Source organism: Apaloderma vittatum, unplaced genomic scaffold (genome assembly GCF_000703405.1).
Source record: "Apaloderma vittatum isolate BGI_N311 unplaced genomic scaffold, ASM70340v1 scaffold12745, whole genome shotgun sequence".
Classification (NCBI taxonomy): domain Eukaryota; kingdom Metazoa; phylum Chordata; class Aves; order Trogoniformes; family Trogonidae; genus Apaloderma; species Apaloderma vittatum.
Genome location: NW_009718894.1, coordinates 44,924 through 62,788, shown reverse-complemented (window position 1 = coordinate 62,788; position 17,865 = coordinate 44,924). Strand labels below are relative to the sequence as shown.

The 17,865-nt window shown below is 38.9% G+C and overlaps 1 protein-coding gene across 1 annotated transcript in view; it reads left to right on the top strand.

The window, feature by feature from the left end:
- Positions 1-692: 692 nt before the first annotated feature.
- KCNK2 (potassium channel, subfamily K, member 2) overlaps positions 693-17,865 on the top strand; it is a gene marked incomplete at its 3' end in the record, with an annotated part of 62,059 nt that continues 44,886 nt past the window's right edge. The window contains exons 1-2 of the mRNA XM_009870434.1: positions 693-998; positions 14,921-15,038. Of these exons, the coding sequence (XP_009868736.1) occupies positions 810-998; positions 14,921-15,038 (307 nt within the window). The remainder of the gene's footprint in view (positions 999-14,920; positions 15,039-17,865) is intronic.

Genomic DNA, 17,865 nt, shown 5'->3' with positions numbered 1-17,865 from the left:
CACATGAGTTACTGAGATACTTGATAACACACTCAGCTGTTCTTTTCCTAACCTGGTGGGGTTTTGGAGCTGTAAATAAAAACACAGTCTCTAACAAATGGGTGACTTTTCCAGTAAGTACACATGTTTTGCTGGTATTTTGAGGAAAGTGTAACTGATACGCACTTAACGCTTTAAGACCAATGCGATGAGCAACGTGTTGTTTTTACGATTGTGTCTGGGCAGTTCGGAAGTGATCGTGCAACTGTTCTCAGCATTTTTCAGAGCGCAGGACAAAGTAGGTGTGAGAGAGAAGGATTTGTGTTTTTCTGCTACTTCTGTAATGCTGAGGTAAAACACAGCTGGAAAGCTTTTTAGCAGCGCTTAAAGAATTACTGCAGCAAAATAGCACCTTACACAAATTCAATAAAATTCAGGAGCGTAGAGGAAATCTGCATTTTGGAAGTGACTGAATATCATAAGGGTACGGATGCATATGGAAAATGTTGCATATATGTGTATGTGTGAAAAATGGGTAATAACTACTCAGAGCAGCAGACTTGTAAGGTGGCATAGGTTTTAAGGGATAGAACAGTTTCAGAATTCCAGTTAGAAGCAAGAGAATTTCTGTAATCTTCTGACAAGAAGATCAGTAAACGAAGTCTCAGTGGCACTGTAAAAATTAACTTTCTTTTTCTGTTTTGCCAGTGGCGGCACCTGACTTGCTGGATCCCAAATCGGCCACTCAGAACTCCAAACCGAGATTATCATTTTCCACCAAGCCTACTGTGCTCTCTTCACGGGAGGAAAGTGATTCGGCTATTAATGTTATGAAATGGAAGACAGTCTCCACAATTTTTCTGGTGGTAGTTGTCTATTTAATAATTGGAGCAACAGTATTTAAAGCCCTGGAACAGCCTCATGAGACCTCCCAGAAAGCCACCATTGTGATTCAGAAGCAGACATTTGTGTCTCAGCATTCCTGTGTGAATACAACAGAACTTGATGAACTGATTCAGGTAACCCATACCAAACCCTTGTCACCGTGCCTTAGAGGAACAAATTGTATATGACAGTGCTGCTGTGATAAAGGGGGAAAACTTTATTAGCAAGGCTCTGTATTGGCTGAGCAATGTAACAAGTGTTAAGACCAGAAGTTGAGCAATAGCATTTTCATGCAAAGCCTCGTGGTTGAAAAGCTCTTGCTATTTTTAGGTCCAGTATGCTTGGTAGATGGCCTTTTCACTGAAGCCTCCCATTATGCTAATTAAATGATTATTCATCAACAATATATACAATTAATAGCTCACAAAGAAATTGATATATTGATTGTGCCTTGCTAGGTCTGTCAATACTCGAAATGCCTAATTCCAAGGAGGAAAATACACCATCCATTGCCTTAAAGGACTTCTAATTTACTGTGATTCTATCAAGCTAGCTTTCCTTCCAGCTGTATGTTTCTTTTTATTGATTTTGTTTTAAGTAAAGTACCACAAACTTGCTATATTTGATCTTAAATCTCAATTTTCTCTGCTTCTTAAAGGCACATCGATAAATGATGTACATTGCTGCCTTCCTACTAACACGACTTTCCTCTTGCAGATCACCTGCCTCAGAACTATAGGAAATACTTATTTGTGCTAGTACAGAACTAGTTCTGGAGCCTTATGAGGCCCTTTCCAACTTAAATCCCATATTACCGTACTATTAAGAATATCCATTGGCACCACAGGGAACAGCAAGGGGTTGCTAAGTAATGTCAGTTCCAGGGATGAGATTGTGAACCAGGAGGCTGGGGTGAACAGCCAAGAGTTGGCAACCATTGACCCCTTCGTTGACAGTAGCCATGGGGCCATCTGCGTCTGCAGAGCCTGAGATGGGACACCGGAGAGCAGCAGAGTGTGGTAGGCATCCAGACCCTGACTAGAACAAACTGTGGAGCGTGATGGTTGCTTGGGCAGCAAAGCTTTCTGGAGGTGTTTTTTGACAGCAGATCAGGCTAGGAATTCAGAAGTTGATTTTACCTCTCTAGACCAATCTGCCTTGAGCATCAGCGTGGATGCTTTTTTGCAGTTTCAAATACAACTCTGAGGTACCGAGTCATTTTTATGGCACACTACTTCAGAGTTTTAAAGGCAAACTTGGAAACTGTTTTCTATTTTGTGATTTCGACCCTGCCTTGTCACTAAAATATGTTCCAAAACTGCCGCCCTTTTAATGACTGTCAGGCAGTTCTTGTCTCCATGTGTCCTGACTAGGCATGCCTAAGGAGGTGCTGTTGATGCGAATTTTGATGCTGTGTAATAACTGTGTTTCAGTGGTTTTACTAGCAGAATGTGAGATAATATTTCAGAGAAGTATACATGTACTTTTTGATTGAAACAATCTCTTGCAGATGGTGTAAAAATCCCCACATGGAATTTTTAGGTCAGATCCAATATTTATGAAGATAAAAATAGAAATTTCGAAGCAATATTATCTTATATCATCTGTGAGATGGTCCTTAAGGCAAAAACTGTTGAAATTTGCTCTGGAGTACTATGGTATTTTAGCATTTATGATTCCTTACCCAAAAGCACAAACTGGTAATAGAAAACCACTTCATCAGCATTCAGTGCCCATTAGATGTTTCATGTAAAATAAATGACAATTTTGGTACAGTTATCAGAGCACAGATACCTCTATTGGCATTAGCTCCCATCTTCAGTAGTGATTTTGGCATGACTTGGAGGACACAGGCTTGTGGAGCACAGAGGGGTGACACAGCCTCCCACAGCACGTGGATGAGACATGGTTGTGGGATGAGTTTACTTGTTGTTGGGGAAAATCAGAAAACTCCTTGTTGTCTTCTACTTCTCTACGAAGAAGAATGCCACAATGTGGAGGTAGGAACGTGCTGTTATGCTCCTTTTATAGGAGGAGAGCCAGGGAAGCCTGGCCCTACAAGGGCATTTGGGTGCCTTTCTTTATGCAGAATATGTGGTAACAGATTGATCATGAGGTTGCTTAAGGGTCAGATATTAGGTGACTTGGCCAAAGTAAAATAGGAAATCAGTGATAAAGCAGCCTCTCAAACCCATTTTTCCAAGGCTAGGCTGCTACCCTAACCATGGGGTCATATTTCTTTCCTACTTACCACATTGTCACAGAAGCTAAATTACTGGAATACATTTTGACTCTCTGGGTTTATGTCTGACTGCTATTACAATATAATGCAGTGTTTCTTCAGTTTTTGTTGGATGTCTGTATGAGTAAAAATAAATAGTGCATGTGAGGAAAAAGTAAATGATATTTAAGAATTCCCTGAAAGCTATAAAACTGAAAATTAATATGTACTAGTGTCGTAGGAAGCTGGGATGATTAGTGTGTGTGAAAGAAAATTACAGAGCTTACAGACTGTAATGTCTTCTTTAATCAAGTATTTACCTTGAGTCAAACTATAATGAAATTCATTATAAACTTTTCCTTTTGAACTTAGTGTTCTGGGAATCCAGAAACTGGTTTGGCTGTGGTTCATACTAGTGGTTGCTCAAGGTGCTTATCGTGCCAGGCTTTTTCAGTCTTTAACCCTTACTCTGAAGTAGGCTTGACTATCCCAAGACTGCTAACTGACAGTATGGCATGTGGTGGCTTAGTCAGGTGAGCAAATTTGGGAGAGTGGTTTGAGTGCACAAATTCAGCTAAAAAAATCGTACAAGTGTACATTCGCTGGCACCCAGGGACCAAGTGCTTTCCATCATCTTTGCTAAAATCTTCCTTTTGTTGCAGAGGTGAATACAACACAGAGCTATGTGCTTCTATAAATGCTTACAGGATAGGGAATTTTCCCATCCTGTCTTCTCCATTTCTATTTTATCTTACAAAGCACTAAAAACCATCCTGGTCCAAAAATGTATACTGTTGCCAACTTTTCCACACACACAGCTTTATTCCCTGGGTTTCAAATTCCTAAAACTATGTATTTTCACACTGACTGTGTGGCTCCTCTAGGTGTACTCAATGAGAGTGATATTTTATAGACCTAATATATTTTATATAACACGTGAAACATGGGGCAATGGAGAGCTGCTATGCAGTACAGAAAATGTGCAAAGTCAATGAAATAGAGTGCTCCAGTGATGACAACCAAGTGGTCTCAGCTGCCTCAGAAAAATGATCTGGGTTATCTTCGTAACTTTTCAGCCCAATCCAGCAGCATTGTTTGTTTCTTGACAAAGAGGTGGTCTCCATGACCACCTCCATCTCTGACTTCCATGGTCTAGTGTTGCAAATCTCTTTCAATCTAAACCACCTCAGTTACTTGTTGCCTCACTATAGGCTTTATTGCACATGTGCAATGAACAACAGCATTGTATGATGCTGAGACCTGCCTCCAGGTACATTATTTTTTTTTTTTTTGGATATTTCATGAGCACTTCTATTTAGTATCACACTTAAAAGGTGCAAAAGTCACGCAGAGCATATTTGTGCACCCAGGAGATCCCTTTTTCCAGGCCATATCAACTCCTTTTGCTGTAGCCTGAAGCCAGTGTTAACAATATTAAGTGGATCATCGCATGCAGTACACAACGGTGCTGAGGTGGGCAGTGCACAGTGGTCAGTGGTGATATATCTAAATCTACAACTAGAGAAATATCCCAGGAGGGAAGTTTGTGAATGTACAAACACTACCTTGGGGAGTCTAATGAGGTTATAACAGACCAGCAAGCTGTGCATGATCCAATGTTAAACTTTAAGGGTTTTTTAAAGCGTCAGTTGGAAGGTCTTGAGAGGATCTCGAATATTAAGAGATGAGAAAGAATTGGTTTGGTGAAGGTTAAACATAATGTCTAATACATTATAAAGCTGTAGAAAGGAATGTGGCCACTTTACTACTAATCTTTCTTTTGGAAGAGCTCTTGGCAACTCATCATGGATGGTGTTTTGGTTTCTCTGCCTGCTCTCAATGTGGTTTTGCTGTGCAATATAAACTAATGACCAGGTGACAGAATAAAAGAGCAAATGTAGTTCAGAATATGTGGATTTTATGCATATGTGACAAAGTTTCTAAACCTGATCTTCATTTACACTAGGGATTTTTGGCATGTTGCATATAGCAGGTTTTTCCCCACCAGTGAGCTTTTTTGTTGGCAGAAGCTGATAGAAACCTGGGAGTAATTCAGCTATACACATGCAAATAACAATAAACATTAAGGAATTAAAAAATTCTCTAATTAGTGAACTTGTATCTAATTATTTCAAATCTAGTTCTAGCTGTCTTTTAGTGTGTTGATTGTTCCCTATAGCAAGGGAACTATTTGCCACTAAACATTTGGGAATTTTGGAGGCAGTTTCCAAACTCAGATGCACAAAGAGTATTGCCAAGTATTTGGGAAAATCTCCTGCTGGATTTATGCACCTGAGCATAGTAGCAAATGTAAAGAGACCGTAGGTTACGTTGCTGCTGTTCAGATTGCGCGCGTGTTCTCCTGCAACGCTGAAATACACGCATGTACCTTAAGGACATCACCTGGGGTAAAGGGTTTGTTTTTCAGAACAGGTGAGCCTGACTGAATATGATCATAGAATCATAGAATCGTAGAATCATAGAATGTGTTGGGCTGGAAGGGACCTTTAAAGGCCATCTAGTCCAACCCCCGTGCACTGAGCAGGGACATCTTTAACTAGATCGGGTTGCTCAGAGCCCCATACCAGCCTGATCTTGGATGTCTCCAGGGATGGAGCCTCCACCATCTCTCTGGGCAACCTGTGTGAGTGTTTCACCACCTTTATAATAAAGAACTTCTTCCTAATGTCTAGCCCTCTGCCCTGCTCTAGTTTGAATCTATTGCCCCTCGTCCTGTCACTACATGCCCCTGTAAACAGCACCTCCCCAGCTTTCCCGAAGGCCCCCTTCAGGTACTGGGAGGTCGCAATAAGGTTTCCCCGGAGCCTTCCCTTCTCCAGGCTGAACAGCCCCAACTCTCTCAGCCTGATATCCAACAAGCTGTCATTACAGTTGTTTCATCCACTTGATTCCCCCTGTAGGGAATATATTCCTCCTATAGGGGATTCTAGAGAGGGAATGAAGTGTATGAAATAACAATGAATTTGCTGTTCCCTCCCACCCAGAGATCATGTTGTTCCTAGGAGCTAAGGATGTGACCCAGTATTGTGCACTGTGGGTTGTCTTGGCAATGAGAGACAAATATTTGTCCCGCCACCAAAGAGAAAGCTTAAGAAAAAAAAAATCTTTTTTATGTAAATATAACCTAATTATGTATTGCTCAGCAGTTATTTGTTTTAATATTGACCTTTATAAACCAACATGGAAAAAAAATCCTTTTAATCCCCAAGCTTCAAGTCGTTTAATGTATTATTGTTTTTGCATACAAAAATTGATAATTTTTACATGGAAAAATTTGAAATAAGAGAAATTTCAGTTATATTAGTTTAAACATCTAGAGTGTCCCAGCGAGCTGATGTGAATTGTTTTTGTTAACTTAGTGAGTTAATTCTGAATCTGAGTTCTCAAGTAAAGGAACACTGAAACTTCAGTTAATAACAGAACATACCTCATTTCTGGTTCCTTTAGCAGAAGCATCCTTCAAATATATTAGTTCTGAAAACTCTAATCCACTAAACTCTATCCCACTAAACAGCACCATTTTTTAATGTGTTCTGAATGCTGTTTGTGGTAATTTTCATCTTATAAAGCCTTCATTTCAAAATCTGACCAAGTTCTCCGTGTGCCACACCAAGCTGTCTTAGCAATAGAGGGCTCTTGTAGAGTTTTAAGTCCAGCTCCTTTCAGGGTGTGTGGCTTCTTCTGAAAACTGAATGCCCACAAAAATGTGCTTGCATTTAAAACAAACAAAAAAGTTAATTAACCACCAGAATCAGCTGAATTGCTCTTGATCCCACACCTTGATCTCCCTGGGTTCTGCATGGGCTTGTGGTTAACACGAGGAGAACAGCTCTCTGTGCTGGGGTCCACAGCCACATCCTGTGCCTGTTTTCGTCGTACATTTGTGTCAGCTGCATTGTTGACGTCTTTCCATTCATCTCTTAGACTGTGAATGAGAACAAAACGTGTTTTCTTTTTCTCCCTTGAGGAAAAATGTGGTTTTTTTCTTTATGTCTCTTGAGGGAAGCCTGACACAGTTATGAATGACATGGGAGCAGTGTTTCTTTCATCAAACTGGCATCACCACAGTGTCAACATGGCTTCTTATGTGATTAATTTCTTGTAAAAATATTTTACTTTAAAATATGTGCTTTCTGTGCCTTCATTTTTATAGTTCAAGCTACATTAAGTTGCATCTCTACCAGTAGCTGATTTTGTGTCTTTTTACAACTTGCATTGTAGCCTCAAGAAACTATTTTTGCTGCATCCTCAGGAATATATTGTTTTATTTCAGCCAGTTAAGCTTCTCAACCACAACCTCTCTGAATATGTAGAAAACTGTTTAAAAAAAGATGTGTAAATCCTTCTATCTCTCCCAGAGATTAGAAGGTATTTGAGCTTGCTGTATCGTTTTTGCAGACAATAAATCACAGAGATGCAAAGATCTTGGTTTCAGACAAATCTGAAATTTATTTAGACAGATTTAAAATTTATTACCTAAGCCTATTAAGCTTGAATCAAATTTTATTAACTCTTTGAATTACCACATTTATAGACATTCTCAATCTTGTGAGCTGCAGCTTACAGGTCCTCTAAGCAGGCACTTTTTGAGGGAGTTCAAATATACCAGTTTAATCCCTAAATATTCTTAGTCTCTCTGTTTTGCAATTTCTTCCAGCTTCTACAAAAGGAAGCAGGAACCATCCCATGTCTGGATCCTAAGCTGGAAGCAGCAGATGTTTATACTTTTTAAATCTTACAGCCTTGAAAAGATTGATAGACCAGCATAAAAAAAAAAAAAATTGATGCTACGGCATATTTCATTTATTTATCTGGGGATCCAAAGTACCATTGCATCCGTTTTTTAATGTACCGCCTGCATTTCACACATGAAGCTTATGACAAATTGCAGACAGCAGTAGCAGAGCTGCCTGTTGATGGTGTTTTCAAGGCAACATGAAATGTATGACTTTCAAAGTAGTTAAAACATGAAGCGCAGGAACTGTAATTTATGTTACTACCCTATGCGTGTGTTTGTCCTTAGCAAGGCATCTGTCTGTCAAAGCACTTGAGCTTATGTATTCTTCACTTCAGGTATCCAGATAGTCCTAATTGGTACAGTAAGGTCCTGCTTCTTTTTTCCTCTCACTGAGTCTGTAAGTCAAGTGTTCACCCCATTATTTCCCTTCTGCTTCAGTCTCGTCAGAAATAAGTGTTCAGATGCTCTTGTCTCTTTCCACAGTAAAGCTCCCCAAATTCTACCTGTACCTTCAGATCAGGGGAATATTTATTAAGTAGAAGATCTCTGTGAAAGACCGTAGATCATACCTTTACCCAGGCCTGTCCTCTACACCAGATGCCTGCCTGCTGTGTCAAGTCAGGATGGGCTGCGGAAGCTCCTGGGTTGTGTGCACTCCTCACTTAGGGCTGCTCCAGTTCTTGCTGTCCTCTTACAGCCACATCCTATCTTCTAGCTCTGCACTTAGCTCCTGGAGGGAGAGAATTTTTTGCCAAAGCTTCTGTTGCCTGCAAGTGTTCCGTCCAGTGAGGGGGCAACTCCCTTTTCTGTAGTTATTTTCTAGATGGCGGTTAAACCAAAAGGATTTTTTTTAAAGCACAGTCTTTATCTTTCATAAACATAAGAGCAAGACAGATTTTTGGGAGACTGAATACACAAATTCTAACTCCCCTTGTCACTTTGTCCAAGCAGATTGTTTCTAACTTTTTTTGCTGCTTCTGCTGTTGGACCTCTTAAATGATACATTGACTTCAGGTGCACGGCTTTATAGGACCTAGAAAATGCATCTGAATTATGAGTTTTGTCTTAGAAAGGGTGACAGCTATGACTCATTAGTAAGTCAGTTTTGCTGAGCAGATGCCTGCAAAATTCTTCCAGGCTTTAATCTCAAGAAGCCAAAAAAAAAAAGCTCTTCCCTGAATGTGTATGTATACATACTTAGGTATGTGTATGCACACACAAAATTTGTATACATAGTCTGTTTGTACTGTGTATTTAGAAATAGAAATGTATTTCAATATGTTTTTAGTTCAAGTAGATTGTGAACATAGGGGGAAAAGAATTCTTCAATTCTTCAATGTATTGGGTACTAGTCTTCAGTGCAGATTACAGTCACATGTTATACAAACTAAAACAAGAAATGTGGAATAACAGAATGATAATACAAACATCATTGCTATATCTTTTAACACCGAGGCTGGAAAACATGTTTTTGGACTCTGGAGAGTTGTTTGCTAAGTGTTGAAAACATCCTAGTGTGCCTCTGAACAAAGAACTAAGACTTCCATTCTTTGTCAACCAAAGCTGAAATAAAAAAGCAGGATTCGTGCAGTAGTTGGGCCATATGAGATACATCGTCATACTGGGAAACAAGAGAGTGCTCTTGTCAAATGGCAGCAGGACAGCAAAGGAAGAAATCCAGGCTGAGTTTCCAGAAACTTTGAGGCTTGTCTGACTATTTGACATTGCTTTTTAAATGATTGCCAGGAAGCACAAAGCAACTCCTGATGAGCTGAGTAACGAAAGACTGCACGGTCTGTATTTTGTCAGACGTGTAATTTAGGGTGCTTCTATTTTAAGCTTTGGATAGAAAAGCTGAGAGTAATGAAGTGTTGTGTGACATCACTTCATAGAAGTGAAGTGACTGGAAGATGGTACAAAAGCATGCATTCAGACCCTGGTGTGGAACAAAGAGATGAGCATTAGGGTGACTGGTTTGACACATACTTATTTCTGCCTGATCACTGTATGAGATAGTGGCTGGCTACCAGAGGCTCCCCTTCACAAATTATAACTTCTCTTTATTTCACCTGTGGCTCTGAGGACCCCTGCTTAGTGGATCCAGCTCTATGGCCAACAGGCTTGCTTTTGTCAGTCATCTCCATTGACTCCTTGCAGGGTCAGGGCACCAGAGGTTGAAATCCCTGACCTAGGAGAATTGTGTTCTGTTTTCACAAAATGACTGTGCTGTTATCTCTTGTTTTGACAGAAAAAGGCCACAAAATTCTGGGTAGCTCAGCATGGCTTCTAGAGACACATATCTACATGAACACAGGGATGTGAGAATACAAAAGTGTGCAATATATTTACCAGAAAGTGTTTCTAAATTATATAAGAAACGAAAAGCTGACATTCAATAGAAATGGGATTTTATATTGTCACTCTTCCCAGTGTTTGGATTTCAAGCAAAAAGCAGAGTGTGAATACAGTGCTTATATGGTTTTGGAACTGAGGTCCTTGTTTCGAAAGTAAAGCAGGTCATGCCTGGCCTATCCACCCTGGACTCAAGCATCTTTGCCTTTTTTCTCTGATGCTCTACTAAAGCTTATTCCCAAATATGGGTATGAAGCCAGGTAGTTTGGATGTAGTACAAGTTAGGACTTGTTCTCAGACATAACTCAGGCCTATCCTAAGATAGAGTACAGAGCTAGCCTAAGAATCCATGTGGATTTAAGTTCCTAAAATTTTCTAATATTTTAAAATTTTTGTCTCAGTTCTCTTTACTGTCAAAGAATGCCCTTTTTTCCACCATTATAAAGGCAACTAAAGGAGAAAAAAAGTTTTGGGTTTTTTTTTACTGTAATCATACAATATTATTATTAAAATCATTGTACATAGAGGCCTTAATTGGGTGCCATGTGCTGGGTTACCCCTCCTCTGCTCAGTCCTCAGTCATCTCATATGGAACAACTAGTAGGCAAAGGCTCTGGAAGAATCTAAGGCAAAGTGAAATAATCTGCGCAGGTTAAGAATTGAAGCTGTCCATATCCCTGTTGGGCTCTGAGCAGACTGATCTAGATGTCCTTGCTCACTGCAGTAGGGGTGAACTAGATGACCTTTAAAGGTCTCTTCCAACCCAACATATTCTGTGATTCTATGATTTAATGATTCTGTTCTAATATCGACTGGTTCTGTAGTGATGAAGTGAAACAGATTTTTAAGTCGGAATTTAGTTTGTGTATGGAAAAAAAAAGTAAAACTAGAAGAATGGCCAACGTGATTGTGTTTCGAGTTTCAGAATGCACAGAGCTTCCTTCGCTATTGTGTGAGATAGGATAAGCTGAAGGGCTCAGGTGACAGAAAGAAGTTCTCAAGAAAGGAAAGAATGACATGGCAAACTTGCGACAAATTGGGTGGTTGTGTTTGCTCTAGTACTAAGGCATCAGTCAAGAAAAAAGCCTGAAGACCAAGGATGAAGAGGTAGAGAAAATTCAATCTAACATCACTGACAGTGAAGAGCTTGCTATTTGAATAATGAGGGTGAGATCCTGGCCCTTAGCAAAGTTAGTGGCTGCATGAGCCTGGGTTTTTATTCTGGGCTAAGGAAATGCTAATTTTCAATATTCCAGGTAAGTTTGTGCAATGGACTTAGAAAGAAGATGCTACTTTGAAATTAGTGCCCTGAAATGTACATATTTTAAGAGTTATATATTTTCTTTTTAAAAGTACACTTGGAAATAGTCTTAGATGAAGATCTCCTCATAGCGATTGACCAAACTAAGAAGAAAAGATGTCCTCTGATCAAAGAACTGAAAATGCTGTTATCCCTCCTGAAAAATCTGCAGCAACATTCAAAGACTTTATGAGATAGTAATATTGATCTCAGTCAACCAGCAACCTTACCAACTGTCCCCCTTATTAGCAAGGAAGACTCTTGCAGAAGAATCTTACGGAATGTAATGCAACAGCTTTGTTAGTGTTTACAGCTGGCTTCTCCCAAACATAGGAACAGCACAGGAGAAAGCATAATAGTGTGTGTTTGGAAACTTAATAACCTGGTGATGAAGAAAGCATCATCTGGCCCCTTATGACTAAGACTATGTTTAAAACTATCTAAGGTAAACGAGTAAAGGTACAAAGAAAGTTGGTGAGAAATACTGATAATAAAAAAAAATACTTATAGACAATATTAAACAGATTTATTTAAATGGGTAAGTGTATTATTTAGTAAGAAAGAGTCAAGTGTTTCTCATAAGAACTTAGAAAATTACTTCGAAGCACATGAAAATCTCAAAAGGGAAATGCTTTTTAAATAATCTGCAAGTAAATTGCAGAACCTACTGCCACAGAATGACTTGGCTCCCGAAAGACAAGTGAGTCCAAAAGGAGTTAGATAAGTTCATGGTCGAATGATCCACCCAAACCAATCTGAACGCTGCGATGCAGATGCAGCCTCCTCCTCATAAAGTCCCTAAAGCTGTGTGCGTAGTCAGAAGCTGTGAGGATACATGAAGAGAAAGCGTCACTTGCCTACTTGCCCTGCTTCTTTCCTAATTAGCAGTTGGCTACGATCAGAGGCATAATAATAGTGACTAATTGTCTTTTGCAGCCATCTGGTTTTTGTTAGGTCCAACAGAACCAAGAAAACAATTTCAGGTCATGTTGTATCTTTTTTTCTGGGAAGTCTGTAGGTACAGTATAGAGCATTCAGAAATGCGCAGCTTTAGTGGATCTTTGAGCAGTTCATGAGGGCTCACCTTTCATATAGAAGACATTCAGGTAGTACGGCTTCAAAAAGGTTTAGTGATGATATAAAACTCTGAAAACATTTTACATTTGGACCTGTATAAAACTTGGTCTTGCTAGACTGCCTAAACAGGGTTGCTCTGGGTAGCGCATTTATCTGTTGCAATAAACTGTAGTAAAACATGAATAGTCCCATAAATTTATATTGATCAGTGCTTTACCATATGATGTCCTTGCTGAAGACCATGTTCCTGTTGCAGGCACAAAGACTTGTGGTTAAAGTTCTTAATCCAATTAACTGGAACAGTACTCAAAATGTATTCAGTAGGCTTTATAATGCAGCGCTCTGGGGTTTATAAGTCAAAGGAATATCTGTATTACTTAAATTATAAAATCGATACAAGGGATGGTTTTCACGTGCTGCTTAGTGTGATGTGCCCCTTCCTACAGTAATGGGAACACCTGCCAGTGCTGCTGTCTTTACTGTTGCCAAGTTGTATGTGATGTGCAAATGTAGAAGAAGCTTCATTCTTCTGACTCTAAGGAAGGTTAAACTCTCTTTCCTTTCCCTTCCCTTCCCTTCCCTTCCCTTCCCTTCCCTTCCCTTCCCTTCCCTTCCCTTCCCTTCCCTTCCCTTCCCTTCCCTTCCCTTCCCTTCCCTTCCCTTCCCTTCCCTTCCCTTCCCTTCCCTTCCCTTCCCTTCCCTTCCCTTCCCTTCCCTTACCCTACCCTACGCTTCCTTTCCCTTCCCTCCCCTTCCCTTCCCTTCCCTTCCCTTCCCTTCCCTATCCTTTATCCTTCCTCAGTAGCATTGAAAATTCCACATCTTTGATGTCTGCCTGTCTGATATTTAAGGGGAAAAAAAAAGGCAAAATGAAAACAGTTGAAGGTATAGAAGATAAACCAGTGTAAAATCTACAGAAAGATATGCTAGCTGTCTTTCTCTTGGCAGCCCTGGATGTTGAAAATGGCTTAGGTGTGGCAGCAAGATCCTTGTGGCTGGGGTGCATCTGCAGACTTTAAAATGATTACTTTGTGCATCTGAGCTTTGAAAATGGCAAACTGAAAATGATAGATGTATATCGAGATCCCATCATGACAAATCAATGGCCTGGTTAACCTGGTGTTGGTATTTTGTCATTTCTGTGCAGATGAACTGACTTCCATGGGTGCTGTTTAGAAACAAAAATGTTTTCATTTGCAAATTATCAGTGTATTTTGAGATTGAAAAAATTATTGCTACCGCACAACGCCGTTCCTCTGCAGCAGACTTCCCACATGGAAATCCATTCTGGTCTGCCCTATTGCTGTATATCTTTATGCGCATAATCATTGTTGGGCAGTTCACCAAGCAGAAACTTTTAGTTAAAATGTTCATTTTAGCTCTGCAGCATTGCTTTCTCTGTTGTTCTTTTGTTAAACACCGATTATTATTAAAAGGATAACAATTACAAAATAAGTGTGTTTTAAAGTTTCAGAATGAAATGGTAACTTACATTCCTTAAAATATTTACTGCAAACTTAAAAATGCTTTTTCTTAGTGTGTGCTGTTTAACTCAAATACTGATATATATCTGCAATAGAGGTAAAACTAAATAGGAATGCTTTTGGGATAAGAATTTACAGTAGGTGACACTGCCAAAAGAGGAAATGTTTCATATTTCTTGAGACTATGAAATTGTTACTAGTGACAAGGTTGTTCATTTTAGTTGCTAGAAGTGAATTTTCCAAGAATGACATTTATAAAGTTGTATAAACTTAGAGATACATATTTTATATTTGACTCTGAATTTTTTATTAATATAGCAAAAGCTTTTAAACCATATGTGTGACTATTAATCTTTAATTATTGAATTATCTGTTCTGCAAAAGTGTTTTAATTAATTGGAGTTCATTTGATCCAAAACAGTGCATGGACATTTTTTCGTGGAGTTTTAAAATGTCTATTTTTTACGAAGTACATGTGCTTGCCTAACTCAATAGAGGAATGCTTTGGGAAACTCTCTTTGTAAATCTTTGTATAATGCATATTTTTCTTCACCAAATAGTTGCAGCAGTAAAAATAATTGTGCTTGCCATCTAGCTAAGGTGATGCAGTTACTGGTGGTGTGGATTTTGCGTTCTCCTTAAAGTTCAGAGTTTACAGCTCTGCTGCATGCTGAAGTGCTTGGGGTGTCTGCTGGAGATTAAATTGTAGCCTGACTGAATGATGACACTCAAGCAGAGCAACACTGATCCTTTCTGGTTTATTGCTTGAATTAAGTATGTGAAGTTAATCAATTTACTGTGTAATGTATCTTAATATCATTGTTTCATGAATATTGACAAATTTTTTTTTTTTAAACTTGCAGCAAGTAGTGGCAGCAATAAATGCAGGAATCATACCTTTAGGAAACACATCTACTCAGAACAGTCACTGGGACTTGGGAAGTTCCTTCTTCTTTGCTGGCACTGTTATTACCACCATAGGTAGGATACAGCTTTTTATCTTTTCCTAGCAAATGAGCTGAAACTCTTTTGATTTCCAGTGTTTATATGTGTTTGTTAATGGTAAATAATCCAAATATTCTGTTTTAAAGTAGAGAGTTAGTTTTTAGCTGCAAGGGCAGAAATTATAGCTGTTTGTATGGATTCCTAGATGACTAAATGATTCTTCTATAGAAGAAAAATGTTGCTCTATATTTCTGTGGGGTTACTAGAAGGGGTTGTGGAAACGTTTTCTGAGGGGGGGTATTTGGTCAGCTGTGTAATCACGAGTGTTAAATAGGGCATGATTTAAAGCACATGTGCATTAAACCTTGACTGAGATGTATGGAATTTCAAGTCTGTATAATCCCATTTATACTGTTGTTTTCTCTAAATTCTGGAAAAGATGAGAACATGGTACAGATTCAGTTCAGCTTAATTTAATCAGTTACGAGTATTGTATCGATGAGCAGATTTGCATTCAAAGGCTTTGAGGGTTCTGTTGCATTCAGAGAAGTCTGAAGCTGAAGGATGATTTATCCATGCTCACAAGCCCAGGGAGTTTTCTGCATCCTTTTGGCATTTGAGAGCCACTGTCTCTCTGAGCAGGTGTGAACAGGAGCAACGTTTGATATTTCAGTTTCTTCTCTTTGACTACAGTATAGTGCACATGCTATACTCTTCAAAGATGTAGTGTAGCTCATGGATCACTGAAGGGCCATGCACAAAGGTGCATGGAAATTTCGGGAAGAAATCAAATGAGAAACATTTTAAGACTTACATTATGAGAGTATATGTATAAGGAATTGCAGCATATTACAATAATTACCTCTACATGATGTTTATATGTATATTGTGATGGAAGAGGATGTTCTTTTCAAACGCTGTTGGTACTTTTGTTCTTTCTTTATATAAAAGTGCATAGATACTATATTTTTTGTGTGTTTGAGCATATACATGTCTATAGATATTGTGTCTATGTGTACCGTTTTTCCATACCTGGAATAACTGAAACACAGGTTTAATGAAAATAGAGTGAAACTCTTACCTCTTAGAGATTAGTAACAAACTTACTGATTTTAGCTTAGTAGGTCCACCAGATAAAAAAAGCCAGTATTGAAAAGTGTGATTTTAACAGATTATAAACAAAAAAAGCCAGAACTTTCCAAGAATGGTTTAACAATCAGTCTTATGTTATTCTCTTCTGACAGCATGAAGCTTTATGTTTTAAGTATCCATGTAGAAAGTGCTTGATGTTTGTTTCAATTCCCAGTAAGGATAAAAGCTAAAGTATGCAAAGTGTTCAACAAATTAAATGATTGAAAAAATATTTTAAAGCAGTGGAACATTTTGATTTTATTTCCAGGTAAAACTAAGGCTTTTCTAAATGAAAATGTTGCCTGATTTAATTTACTGACCCGAATCTACCAAAACATGCATGAGTCCTACTGAGAGAAGAGCGGGGCATCTGCAGAGGCATCCAGGCCTTTTATTCACTGTCCCCAAGAGGCAAGATAACCAAATAAGAAATACATTTGAAAATTGGTATTTCAGGTCATTTCTGCAAACCAGAGCAAGAATCAGGCCAGACTAGGCAACTGTAAATATTTACTTCAGGTTTTGTGATAGAAACCTGAGAAGATCTGGGGGAAAAAAAATCCTCCATGAAGTATTTTGGCTTTGGAGTAACTGTATTGTTCATCAGATACCCTTCCTGATGGGAAGCTCTCAGTCGGTTGCATTTTTGAGCTTTGTTTCTTAGGACCTCGGGACAGCATGCTTGCATGAAAGCCATAGTATGGCTGGTGTTTGTTATCTTACTACTGCAAAACATCTTCCTGATGGTTCCCAGGGCTTGTGGTGTCACAGCAGGCAGAGCTGTCATGAAAAGCCCTTGGAATTGTGACCTTCTGGGGAAAGTGGTGACCAGCGTTACCAGCTGGGTGTGCCTTCCCTTATTCTTTATATTATTATGTGCCATCAAGGACTTTTGTATTCAGAACAGTGTCTTTTCATATATGAGTAACTTTCTGAAAATGAAGGCATTCCTTCCAGTTAGGGGGCATATGATTATCATGTAACTTGATATTTTAATTTCTCAAGAGACTAAAAATGCAGTTTGTGAGCATCTCCAGAGAGCTGCCATAGATAGGTTTCTACTAAACACTACAGATATTCTCTATGGACAAAGACAGGACCTTATAAATTCATAAAACAACTTCACAGTTATATTTATGAAAGAGATTTTATAAATCTGAACAAAATTTATAAATGTTATGTCCTTTAGACCGTATACCTTAAGGAATACTTGAATAGAAGAAAGAAAAATTACTTGCTTTTAAAGAAAATGACAGCTTTCTGGTATTGCAGCAGATTTTCTACCTTTCTGAACCTCTCATTACTATAATTTTACCTTATCATTCAGCCAACACTCCTCCTGGTGATATCTCAGAACCCAACAAATCAAATGGAGCAGAGAGTTTGTTTACTGGTAGTGTGTCCCAAACTTTTCTTTAATGACAGTAGCATTTGCATCCCACAAGTATTTGGTTCCTGGGGAGAGGGGGTAATAAATAAAGCCTTTAGCATTTCCCTAAGCAGTAAGTTGTTTTTTTACAGTTCCTGTTATTATTATATCACAGTAGTGATGAACATTTTAGTGAAAAATATTGACCATGTATTTTGGTGGCTATTGGCAGCAGTCCGGAACCATCTGTAGTCTTACTCTTCTGGATCTGCTGTAGACTGCTGAAAAGCTCTGCGACAGGGACATGTAAATGTACGAGGCTTCAAAGCCAGCTAGCAAAAGCGGAGGTAACATTAGACAAAG